Source organism: Dipodomys spectabilis, unplaced genomic scaffold (assembly GCF_019054845.1).
Source record: "Dipodomys spectabilis isolate Male_0828 unplaced genomic scaffold, ASM1905484v1 ptg000207l, whole genome shotgun sequence".
In the NCBI taxonomy this organism is placed as follows: Eukaryota; Metazoa; Chordata; class Mammalia; order Rodentia; family Heteromyidae; genus Dipodomys; species Dipodomys spectabilis.
In genome coordinates, this window is record NW_024870884.1 from 14,164,104 (window position 1) to 14,177,322 (window position 13,219).

At 39.9% G+C, this 13,219-nt stretch overlaps 1 protein-coding gene across 5 annotated transcripts in view; it reads right to left on the reverse strand.

Annotated features, from left to right (window-relative positions):
• Csgalnact2 (chondroitin sulfate N-acetylgalactosaminyltransferase 2) overlaps positions 1-13,219 on the reverse strand; it is a 40,043-nt gene that overhangs the window by 8,705 nt on the left and 18,119 nt on the right. For 3 of the 5 annotated variants that reach the window (XM_042696526.1, XM_042696528.1, XM_042696527.1), the window contains exons 3-6: positions 10,855-11,071; positions 8,057-8,158; positions 4,784-4,962; positions 2,702-2,796 (exon numbers count right to left, since the gene is read on the reverse strand). In XM_042696526.1, coding sequence (XP_042552460.1) covers positions 2,702-2,796; positions 4,784-4,962; positions 8,057-8,158; positions 10,855-11,071 — 593 coding nt within the window. Of the gene's footprint in view, positions 1-2,701; positions 2,797-4,783; positions 4,963-8,052; positions 8,159-10,854; positions 11,072-13,219 lie in introns of those variants that run through there. The other 2 variants (XM_042696530.1, XM_042696529.1) reach the window with 2 other exon arrangements.

Consider the following 13,219-nt stretch of genomic DNA (forward strand, 5'->3'; position numbering starts at 1 on the left):
TCTGAGAAGGCTGCCATGCAGGATGGGAGAAAAGATTCAAATGACTAGGTGGGTTTGAGGGCTCTGTCAGGTTGGAGTTGATTGATGACAGAGGCATTCTCTTTTCCCATATTTTTATTGGGGAGCATTTCCTCCTATTCTAGAATGTTAAGCTCCCCGACAGCAGGACTTTTGAGATCCTAACCACTGATTGCTATAATACCCTAGCAACCAGAACAATGCCAGTCATATGATAGGCTTTCAATATATAGTTGTTGAATGAATAAGTAGATGAATCTACAGGAGCAAAATGTAGTAGTAGAACCCAAACTAAGACTCTTTTTTCCCCAGCACTGGGTATTGAACCAAGTCCTCATGAACACTAGACAAGTATTCTACCATGGAGTTACTTCCCTATTACCTGCCTCCCTTTTGAGGTCACCAAATAGCTAAATCTGGAATAAAACTCCTATTTAGCCTAGGCTGGCTTTGAACTCAATGCCTCTGCCTCCTAAGAGATAGGATTATAAGCATGTGTCCCAACACCCCACTTATTTAGAGCCTAAATGAGGGTATAAATATTTGACTCTCTTTTTAGTCAAAATACAACCTGGTGCAAAGAACTAAACACCCTTTTGACATTTCTACTCCACACCAATTCTGATTTTGTAAATACTATGTCCTTGAAGGAATAAAATTGGAAGTACAAATAACATTAACTACTATGACCTTGTACTTTATAGTTTCTATGAAAATTCTTCAAGCCAGATGCTGGTAAGCTCATGCCTGTAATCTTAAGCTACTTAGGAAGCTGAGATCTGAGGATCTCGGTTCACTATCAGTCTGGGCAGGAAAATCCTGAGATTATTTCCAATTAACAATCAAAAAGCCAGAGTAGAGTTATGGCTCAAGTGGCAGAGCACCAGCCTTGATTGCAAAAACTGATGTACAGCGCTCCAACTCCTAAGTTCAAGCCCAAGTATCAGCACAAATAAATAATAATTCTTCCAATGTTATCAAACTAAAGGAAAAGAAGTCATTAGTTTTGTTTTGTTCTTAAAGCTTTATGGCTTTTGAAAACTTCTCCCTAGCCCACACTGGTAATATTTGACCATTATATTGCCAACTAAAAACAGCTTCCCTTGGTGTCAATTAATAGCACAAGCCCATCACCCTCTCTCCACCCTGTTCTTGCACTCAGTCCCTATACTCCCTTCCCAAGCTCAGTTCTGTCTCCACATCTTTCTCCACAATGACCTTCCTTGCCCAGCCATAATCATGTATCTTGTCTGCTGCAATAGCCTTCCTAGCTGCCTCCCGCTGGCGCTACATAGTTCTTTCTCCCTCCAAATGCTCCTTTCCCAGGGACTCTCCAAGCCCTGCAGCTCAGCTCTAGACCCTGAGCTACACTCTAACCACCTCAGGAGATCCACAGCTGGGCCATCTGTCTGTAGCCATCTGCTTTCTTCCTGCTACTAGCTGGATCCTCCCACAGTCCCACCTCAGAAAGGCCTTTCCACTGAACACACCACACAAAACATCTAGTCAGTTTTCATAACTTGGTGGCTTTGTGTTTTGCTTTGTTTTTGTGCCAGTTCTGGGGCTTGAACTCAGGGTCTGGGTGCTGTCCCTGAGCTTTTTTGCTAAAGGCTGTGTTATATCACTTGAGCCACAGCTCCATTTCTGGCTTTTTTTCTGGTTAACTGGAGATAAGAGTCTCATAGACTTTCCTGCCCAGGCTGGCTTAGAAGCTTGATCCTCAGATCTCAGCCTCTTGAGTAGTTAGGAACAGGCTCGAGCCAATGATACCTGTTTTAAACAATTTTTAGTGGGTTTCATTATTTTGATCAGATTCACCTCTCCCTTCCCTGCTGATTCCCACCTCCTAAAGTCCTGTTACACTCTTGTCATTCATTTTCTAAAGAATTACCTTTACTTGTAAGTACTAAGCACTTATCTATTTCAGCTTTCACTAATTTCTGCCTCAATCTTTCTTTCTTTCCTTGTAGTTTTCCCTTTGACTTCTTAGTTTATTGTTTTCACTTTTTCTCAATGTTTAGATTCCACTAAATGCCATCGGACTAGAACACAAAAAGAACATTAATAGAAAGAACTGGTAAAATTCTCTTAAAAATGCTAGTAGCAGTAACTTACCAATGTTGATTTCTTAATTCTAGTAAATGTTCCCTCTTACTTAGCAGACTAATTTTAATTTCTAGTTAGTGGGGCTTTTTTAAAACATTAATTTCATATTAGATTTATTAACTTTATCTTAAATATTACTGAAAGGAAGTTGGCAAGAAGGACTGTATAATTTCCACATTCTGGAACATGAGCTTTTCCCTCTGTGTCCTCAACTTTTTCCCCTTGCCACTGCACTAGATTCTGAAGGAATAAAGTAAAAGCATTTTACTAGGGGTTGGACTACAGAATTGGGTTTTATTTTGTGCTTGTCCTAGGGTTTGAATTCAGAGCTTATGCTCTGTCCTTTAGTTTTTTTACTCAAGGCTGGCATTCTACCACTTGAGCCACAGCTACACTTAACTAACTTTACCTGACTGGGCTTGCTCTGAACACTGATCCTCATATATTAGCCTCTAGATAGCTAGGATTATAGGCATGGCTACTGATGCCTGGTTTTTAATTGAAACTCTATTTTCTATTTGTACAACACACATAAAGGAATCTAGGAAAAACATTTCCAATAAAGTCAGTGTCTCACCAGTTGCTGTTCCACAGGAGGTGGTGAGTCCTGGTTGGCATAAACAATAGCAGGATTGTAAAGACTGAACACCACAGGGTAGAACACCTTTTTACCTATAAATAAAAATATGTGTTCTTATTATACAATGAAGCCATTAAATAAAAGACTGATTATTATTATTATATGAATTGAGACTTTATTCAAGCTTCAGAATATCCTGTTGATTTGATGAATATAACAATGCTATAAAGCTCTAACTGCAAAATAGAAAAAAAATCCAGACTAAAGAGTGCACCTGTTTTATTCTTTTTGACTTTTAGGAGACAGATACACACAAGTATTACTATTCATTAGGTGAATATGTTATTATTCATTATTTTACCTAATCAGCAATGAGAAATAGAGGCTAACCTCTGAGCATCACCAAGAAATTAGAAATTTCTGCTAAATCCACACTTCAAACTCAATCATTAATAACAGATAATCCAAAGAATACTGTACATTGCATATACATGTAAGGAACAATTAAAATATAGAACTGAAGACTGATATGAGATCTGGAAAAGTTGAGAAGGTTAGGGTTAAAAACACGTGGAATAATAGCGCAATCACTTCAGCTAAGTGCATTGAAGGGACTTTAGTGCCTAACTGGCCATCACCCCTCAATGGAGGAACCCTCTCTATGTATGATTGGCTTCATTCAGCATGGTAGCATGACGAGAAGCCTGGAGTGACACGCTGTCTTTTAATACAGGATCCCTAGCAGGCTCATGGACCTTTCTTAAAGCTCATTTATCTGCCACATAAACCAAAATGTAGTAATAACTTCAAAATGCAATTATAATCTGGAGACTAAATACTGCCTCTGGGTTAGCTCAGCTCAGCTTCCAGGACAATTGATTTCTAGATATTAAATACATCCTTTTCACCTGAGCAAATGTCTCTTTCAGCACCTACATTTTAAATTTCATGTTCTCTGGAGTAAAACACACCTAACCCATATTTACTCAGAAGGTTCTTGTCAACTTTCCCTAATCAAAATGATTAATACAAATTTATATGCTATGAAGATTTCTATGCAAAAAAGTTTACTATTTTTTAAATTTAGAATTATTTTTAAACGACAAAATTGTTCATATTGTGGCATGTAGCATGAGGTTTTGATAGATGCATATTCTGTGTGAATGATTAAAACAAGTCACCATCTTGTACAATACAGTCCCTGAACTTTTTCTCCTGTTGCAGTTCTTTAATACAGAAGACTTCTTTTTATATTTGAAAGACATTTGATTTATAAAATTTTCATCTGCTCATTCATTTCCAAAATATATCTACAACATAAAGCAAAGTATTGTAAATCGCTTCAAAATGAACTCTGGAATCCAAACACTACCTGCCTCTAGACCCCAGCACTTGTGCATCATATGCATGCAATTGCATACATGGATGTGGGGCTGCTATCTGCCTGAGGCTGAGTACTTCTGGTTCTTACATCTTCATACCACCTATGTGGCTCTTTTTCCAACTGGAGTTGCTTTCTCCTTGTCATTTTCCAAATTTCTTTTTCTTTTTTGGGTCCAGTCGTGGGGCCTGAACTCTGGGCCTGGGCGCTGTCCCTCAGCTCTTCAGCTCAAGGCTAGTGCTCTACCACTTGAGCCACAGCGCCACTTCCGGCTTTTTTCTTTTTGCTTATGTGGTGCTGGGGAATCAAACCCAGGGCCTCATGCATGCAACGCAAGCGCTCTACCACTGAGCCACCTTCCCAGCCCCTCATTTTCCAAATTTCTATTCCTCTGCATTTTAAAATTTTCTTTGATAGGACTGAACCCAGTATGTCCATCATTGAGCTGTGCCACAAAGCCCTTTGCATTTCTTTATCTGACTTCAAATTCAGCCATTGGAATCTGACCCCAAGAAAACAAAGGGGATAAACTGCTACTTAGCATTCCGGTTACATTGTACCTCGTATAACTTAAGAAAATATATTCTAGGACTTAATTAAAACTTACTTTTTCTCAAATTAGTTTGATTCAACATACGGGTTATGCCGGCACTGTTCTGCACTCTATACTCTAGCTCATCTACCAATGTTTTACGCACCTGGCTCAGAATTTAAGCGGCAGCTGTTAAGGAATTCGGCTGAGAAATATATATCAACATCACAGAAAAACATCAAGACCTCTCCCTTGTCCCAAGCTCGGGCACCCACATTTAGTCCTCGTCCACGATTAAATTCTTCATTCAGTGAGACCAAGGTGTAATTGTGAAAATTAGACTCACTATGAGGAAAGCACATATAACAAACAGTAAGTCCCACTTAAAAATTAACGCTTTTCCTTCATCAGAATTACGAACTGGCTTATACTTCACGTGTACCATATCATCAAGGGGCTAGTCCTTAGCTGCCCTAAATTGAGGTAGTGCCCCAGCATACTGGTGGTGTGAGATTTACAAGGGGACTACTGTCCTTTGAGATCTTAAAACTCACTGGGGAGAGGAGACATATACACATGGAAAAACAGCCATAAATTGGGGAATAAATAATGCATTCCACATGACTAAGGACATGCAGGACACTCTTCTCTCTCCTCCTTTAGGTCTTTGTTAAATACTCCCTTGTCAAATGGGTCCTGCCCATACACTGCAAGTAGCCCCACTTGACTCTCTTTTAGATTCCTCCTCAGGTATGGGCATCGCCTTCCACATTCCATGAGACCAAGGATTTTGTTCTGTGCATTACTATCACAAAGTACCTCTCACAAAGTAGGAACGCAATAAAAAAATCTGCTGAATGAATGAATGAACAGAAGTTCCCGGAAAAAAGACTGCTTATGTCTGGAGCAATGAAGAGATGTCAGATGTGGAACCTCAGTTATATACCTTCATTAGAATCCTGAATCCAGTGGTAAAAGAGTATAAATGTCAAATATTTACTCTCCAAAGCAAAGAGGTAAAACACTGGATAACATTTTAGGGAAAGCTCTCAGATAGGAACAAAGGGGCCCTAAATGAGAAAAGTAAGAACATCAGATCACAGGACTCATTAAATAGGATAGAATAAGAGGAGCACCTTCCATGACAGGTTAAAAGGACTCGGTAAGGAGAAACTAGCCGGTTTTTCTGCCAGGACAGTGCTTGTCACAGTAAGGCCCCCAAACCCATAGCAGTACAGCCTGCTGGCAAGGAGTCGGATGCAAATTCTCAGCTTCCCTTCAGACTCACTGATGCAGACAAGTGTGGAGTGGAGCCTCTATGTTTTCTAATGAGTGCTCCAGTGCCCAGACAATACAGGTAAAGATCCTTGAGCATACACAGGCTGAACACAGGAATATATGCAGAAGACTGCTTTTACAACAACACAGCATAAGAAAGGGGAAGAAATGGAAGCAAAGGCTCATACAGTGCCCAGAGGAAACTCCATGTACTCCCCATCTCATGGCCTATGAAAGCTCTCTCTTCTTTGGGTAATATGGCCCTTTACTATCCTGTATGACCAGTACCACGTGGAAGAGGGACGTATCCCAAAATGTCCCTCACACCACAGAAATTTCCTAGGGGTGGGGCAACCAGGCTCAAGTGGTACCAATCATAAAAGCTCCACTCCACCCGGCCACAGTGATTGGCTCAAGATGGGGAAAAGGTTGCTTCTCCTTTTTTGTTTTGTTTTGATAGAAAGCTCTTTCTTCTCTGATGGCAAAGATGTGAGCCCACAGCTGCCAATAGCCACATCCCTCACAATATGGCACAAGACAATCCTCAAAGAAAACAGATGTGTTCAAGGCTCCTGTTCTAGTTCCTGATACCTCAAAGCTATTTGATTTTTTTTCCTCCCCAAATTTGGTTGTAATAATGTTTTCATTTCTGGGATACATCCAAGACTCTTAAATACTGCTTCTCAGGAAAACTCGAGGTAAAACCTCTCAACCCAGGAGTTTTGACAACACAGTTCTAACTTTAGTAATTCAGTGATTGGTACTGAGTAGGCACTTGAAAGAAGGGGAAGAAATGGAGGAAGGGGAAACTGAGGTTATGTGGTAAGGGTAGCAAAGAAGGGATAGGGAAGAGGTTCTGGGACATAATCAGGAAGTAACTCATCAGAGGGAATTAGAGGTAAAGAATGGAAGACTGTGGTTCTCAGATGTTAGGTCTTGAGCTGAAGGAGGACCAGTAAAAGGTGGCGAGCCCTGATTATGCACATCAAGGTTGTCAGGGTCCCTGTAGCACAGGGGCAGACTTAGCCATACCTAGTCTTCATCTAACTACCTCAGCCAGTGAATTGCAGGCAGAGTACCAGGAACACAGTAGGTGGCCCTCAACAAATGCTAGCTGAATGGTTAAGAATTGCTGGTCAGATCTGTACTCTCTCGGAATGGACACAAAAAGCAGAAAGGTAACAACAAGCATAGGATCCAGCTGACACGATTGAAGACACTGGATCTAATAATTTGTAACATATTTACATTTAGAACATATTCACATTTTACAACCCTAAGAACATTTTAAGAGGGGTTGAAGGCATGGCTCAGGTGGTAGGGCACCTGCCAACGAGCAATAAGCATCAGATACCAAGTTTGAGTCAGGATCTCAGATAAAAGAGAACATTTAGGATTGGTATAAAAAGCTATTGATGGTGACAGAAAAGAGGCTGAATTTGGTAGTTAAGTCATACCTGTAGACCCACAATTTACAGAGGAAAAGACTGAAAGCTAAAGAGTGAAAAGTGTTAGTAGCTACTATTCATTTACCTCTGAGCCCCCTCTAGGTACCAGGTTTGATGATGTGGGCTGCCTCCACACCACTGCACTGTGAGGTCTGGGTGAGAGAGGACCAAAACGTAAATAGTAGCTACTGTAGGATCTGGTGGATGATGAGGGAGACCTAAGCATCATCTACAGGGAGAAAAAAGGATTTGAGAAAGAGAAGAAAAGCAAAGGGACCAGTAAGAAATAACCTCAGGAGATTTTATCAAAGGGCAGGGAGTTACCTTAGAAAAGGAGAAAACAGCAGCAAGTACACAGCAGGTAAGCTGAAGCGGAAGATCCTGAGCACACCAGGCTGTCCACTGCACAGCTAAGGAAGATGAGCTGGGATAGGGTGGCATAGGGCACAAGGGTTTACTATCACTACCACCACCCACCAGCCAACTTTCAAACAGCAAATATTCAAAATTAACTCTAAACATCTAAAATCCTCATTCTTTCTTTGGGGTGGGGAGTGAGACAAGGTCAATGTAGTCCAAGCTGGTCTTGAACTTGTGATCCTCCCACTTTGGCCTCCCAAGTACTTGGATTACAGGTTTGTGCCTAAAGTGAAGTTCACATTCTTGTAATATTATTATTTATCAAGAACTTCCTATGGACATGACTCACCAACCTTGTGACAGATTCTAGGATAGACTTGACTTGGGACAGTCCTTCTTTACCAAAATACACCACTGTGAGATGAATCCTCTTGTCCTGATGAATACAAACATCCCTAATGGAATTAAAAAATAAAAGTTTGTTCAAAAATGTAATTACATGTGTGTGTGTGTGTGTGTGTGTGTGTGTGTGTGTGTGTGTGTGTGTGTGTGTGTGTGTGTGTGTGTATCCTGGGGCTTGAATTCAGGGCCTAGGGGCTATCCCTGAGGACTTTTTTTTTGCTCAACGCAAGCAAGCACTTTACCACTTGAGCAACAGCTCTACTTCTGGCTCTCTGGTGGTTAATTGGAGATAAAAAGTCTCATAGACTTTACTACTTGGGCTGGCTTCAAACAGATCTCAGATCTCAGCCTCCAGAGTACTTAAGATACAGGAGTGAGTCACTGGCACCTGACTGATAACATGAAGTTTTTTGTTTTGTTTTTGTCAGTCACAGGGCTTGAACTCTGGGCCTGAGCGCTGTTCTTCAGCTCAAGGCTAATACTCTACCACTTGAGCCACAGCATCACTTCGGTTTTCTGGTGGTTTAGTGGAGATAAAGAGTTTCATGGCCTTTCCTGCCCAGGCTGGGTTTGCACTGCAACCCTCAGATCTCAGCCTCCTGAGTAGCTAGGAATACAGGCATGAGCTATTGGCACCTGGCTCACATGAAGTTTTGACAAGGAAATGAACAAGGCACAATGGCACATAATGAAATCACACAAAGTATTAACACAGAAGCACGACGTTGAAAGCACACCAGGAAAGGTGCTAAGTCTATGTCATGGAGTGCCTCCTCTCAGAGGTATGGACACAATCCAACATTATTTCCACATTTCCAAACATTCTTAGAACAACTGCTTTGACATTGCTTTCAGAAACCCATTATAAGCTACTCAAAGAGGTCATTTCAGATAAGAAATAAACATTGAAACTTTGGATCAAAGAGTTATATCTTCAATATGGCTAATTGCAAAATTATACTTGCTGTCAATGAATTACTATTTGCCATGAGTCACATAAGAATAATGTAGGCTCTGAAAGCAATTCCATGAGAAGCAAAAAAGTATGATTTAGGGGCTCATATCCGGAGAAGTTATTTGAAACAGGTAAAACTCATTTGGAAGTATGGATTCAAGATATTTTGTTCAAGTCAGGTGCCAGTGGCTCATTTAATCAGGTAATCATAGCTACTGAAGAGGCTGAGATCTGAGGATTGTGGTTTCAACTCAGGCAGGATAATCCACGAGACCCATCTCCAAATTAACCACCAAAAAGCCTGAAGTGGAGCTGTGGCTAAAGCTGTAGAGCACTAGCCTTGAACACATAAGTTCAGGGACAAAAACCAAGGCCCTGAGTTCAAACCCCAGCACTGGTGCACACATACAAAAAGATATTCTGTTCAGAATGGTGCTGACTAATCTTATGAAACTAAAGATTGGGCTTATAAAGCATTAAAACTAGTATGTTAATTAAAACATGTAGCAACTGTAAGTTTAAAACAAAAAAAATACCAGTCCTCACTGGTATTTAGATAGATAGGTATAGTAGTTTCTCACTTGTTCTTTCATTTTTCTTAAGTAGTTACTCTAATGAACAAAATTTAAGTTTTTAAGACTCCGTGTTTTGAAATATCTGATTTGTGTGTATGTGTATGTGTACTGGGGTTTGCAACCAGGACCTGGGCTTTGTTGCTCAAGGCTGGCACTCTACTACTTGAATGACACCTTCACTTCTGGCTTTTGATGGTTAATTGGAGATAGGAGTCTCCTGGACTTTACGGCGTGGGTTAGCTTCAAATGGGATTCTCAGATCTCAGCCTCCTGAGTAGCCACAATTACAGTTGTGATTTACCAGTGCCCAGCTGAAATATCCAAATTTAATGGCCAAAAAGAGAAAAACATAAGTATTCTGCTTCTTAAACTGGAATAATTTTCTCCCACTTTTAGATGAATTTTTTTTTTTACGTTTTGAGGCTATTTTAACCTTAAAAACTCAAATTGTCCTCATGGGATTGTCTTGGGAGATAACAATGTTCTATATTTTGACTGGTGGTGTGGTTTGGGAATATATCTGTCAAAAGTCATGAAAATATCAATTATTCTTAAAATGTCCTTTGAGTTATCCTTAAAATAGTTGGATACTATTGGCTCATGCCTGTAATCCTAGCTAGTAAGGGAGGCTGATTTCTGAGTAAAGAGGTTTAAAGCCAGCCCAATCAGGAAAATTCATAGGATTCTTATCTCCAATTAACCATCAAAAAGCTCAAAGTAGAAGTATGGCTCAAGTGGCACCGGCCTTGAACGAAAAAGCTAAGTAACAGTGTCAAGTCCCTGAGTTCAAGCCCTACTACCAAGCACACACACACACACAAATATTGTCCTTAATATAAACAGATTTAATATGCTTAATTCAGATTTTTTTTTTTGATTCTGGTCCTAGGGCTTGAACTCAGGCATGAGCCATGTGTGTCTGGCTGTACAACTGATTTTTTAATTACTTGTTCTAAAATGAATTCACACACTTCCACAACTCACCTAAATTAGCTTCTAATAGTTGTCAACCTTAATATATTTCATAACTCCAACCATCAAGAAACACAATATACTACATCTGTGAAGGCCAGAATGTAAAATTCTCCTAAAGCCTATGAAATTATTCTAGAATTCTAAGCAATTATATGCAGTGAAGTGAATTAAACCAATCTGCACAAAATATGATTTGTTTCTTTTTTAAAAGAACTTAGCCAAATTCAGAAGCCCCACCAGTTACCTGAAATTCTGCATAAACTGTGCAAATGCTTCAGTTCTTCCAGCGAGAGGTACAATGATGTTAATGATTGATCTAGCAATGTCAATCATTTCACTCTTCACTTTCATAAGAGGTCCAAAAGGGCGGAAGAGGGTCACATGTCTATATTCCATAAGGTCTGCTTTCTTAAAAAAAAGCTCATATTGTGTGCCCTTATCTTTTTCTGTGCGATAATAACCTGAAGGAGTTTGGAACAAAGACATATTCATGTCAAAGTTTACACATTCCATAGGAATACAGGCTTTACAGTCAAAGATCAAACTAGAACTATAGAAGTTGTTTTTTTTTTAATCTATTTGTGAAAATAGTTTTTCCATACTGAACAGTCAATAACAACAACTATTTCTTTAGTTTTTTTTAAAAGAAGCTTATTGCTTTGCTTTATTAATCAGACCATAAAATAACCCACATACAGTAAAATAGCTTTTTAAAGTCAATCACTACAGTAACCACATGACAAATTATTTTTAGAAACATTAAATTTGAATCCAAGCGTCAAAATTTCTATTGTTTGGTTCAACTGAAAAAAATGCACCAATTCTCTTCATATCAATTACTGGTGATAACTATGGTCTCAGCTGTGAGGAAGGGCCTGTTCAGTGAGGAAGACAGAAATATAAGCAGACAGTATATTGAATAAAGTGAAGTCAGACAAAGAAAAATGAGTACTTTTTTTTTGTGTGCCAGTACTGGAGCTTGAACTTGGCCTGGGCACTGTCCCTTACTGTTCTGACTCAAAAGTTGACACTCTACCACTTAAGCTATAGCTCCACTTCCAGCTTTTTGGGGGTGGGACCAGGGAGTGGGGGGATGGGGGAGTGTGGTTAATTAGAGATATGAATCTGCTGAAGACTTCCCCGCTTGGGCTGGCTTCAAACGATGATCCTCAGATCTCAGCTTTTGGTGTAGGTAGGATTACAAGCATGAGCCATCTGCTAGATATCAGTCATCTGCTAAACAGTGTCACACTCAGGAGAAAGAAGGTAAGACTTATACATGTGTTAGTCAAAATATGAGAATAAATTAGTATATAAGAGAGATTTGTCCCAATATTCCTGAGGTTTATAGCCTATCTAGAAGTGAGGTTGAAGATTACTTCCTGGAAGAAGCAACATATGAGTTCAGGTTTGGAAGAGGAACATAAGTTATCTAATAATTATTTTAGGAGAAAGGTCAACGGCACAGTGGAGAAGAAAAGAGTTAGTTCCAAGCTACCAAATATAAAGTTGTTATAGCTTCCTTTCATATTAGACAGAGTCGATGTTAGAACATTTCACATATTACTTATATCTTATTTCCTTTGCCATTTTCAATTCTTCCCTAAGCCATCAACCTAAGGTGAGAAGACAAAAAAAAAACGCTGAGGAAAATTACAAGAGTTTTGAAAGAATCCATCAAAAATGGCAGGAAAAGTGCCAGAAGAAAAAAGAGGAAGTCACAGGGAGAGGTTGGCTGAAATGCACTAACAAAGCACCTGTCCTGCTTTGGGAGTCATGACTTGGACTAAAACAAAACACTGGATGTGGTAACTGTTAATAAAAAGTGTGTGTGTGTGTGTGTGTGTGTGTGTGTGTGTATGAGTGTGTGTGTGTGTGTGTGTGTGTGTGTGTGTGTGTGTGTGTGTGTGTGTGTGTGTGTGTGTGTGTGTGTGTGTGTGTGTGTGTGTGTGTGTGTGTGTGTGTGTGTGTGTGTGTACTGATCCTGGGGCTTGAACTCAAGGCCTAAGCACTGTCCTTGAGCTTAGCCCAGCCCCACTCCTGGATTTTTAGTAGTTAATTGGAGATAAAAGGGTCTCATGGACTTTCCTGCCCTGGATGGCTTTGAACTAGAATCCTCAGATCTCAGTCTCCTGAGTAACTAGGATTATATGCATGACACCTAGCTCAAAAAAAGAACTTTTAGGAAATATTTATGCACAGACAGGCTAACAACTGTAATTCAAGCTACTTGGGAGGCTGAGATTGGGAGGACTGCTGTTTGAGGCCAGCCTGGGCAGAAAAGTTCACAAGAGTCCTTCTCAACCGAGTGCTGGGCCTGAATGTGCATGTCTGTTATTTTGGCTAAGACAGGAGGTCTAAAGTAGGTGAATTGAGGTGCAGGTGCATTGTCAGGCAGGAAGTAAAACTCTATTTCAGGTCCAGACAGACAAAGGATCCATGTTGTCCCTTATATGTGGAAGCTAGATTTAGCTTACAAACTCTTAAGTAAATACACTGGGTGGTATGCAAGTGTATACAAATGTATTAACTGAAATATGGTAGAGTTAAGGGAGATCTCAAATAGTGTAATTCCTTAGAAGGCCAAAATCAAAGTTCAGCAAAACAAC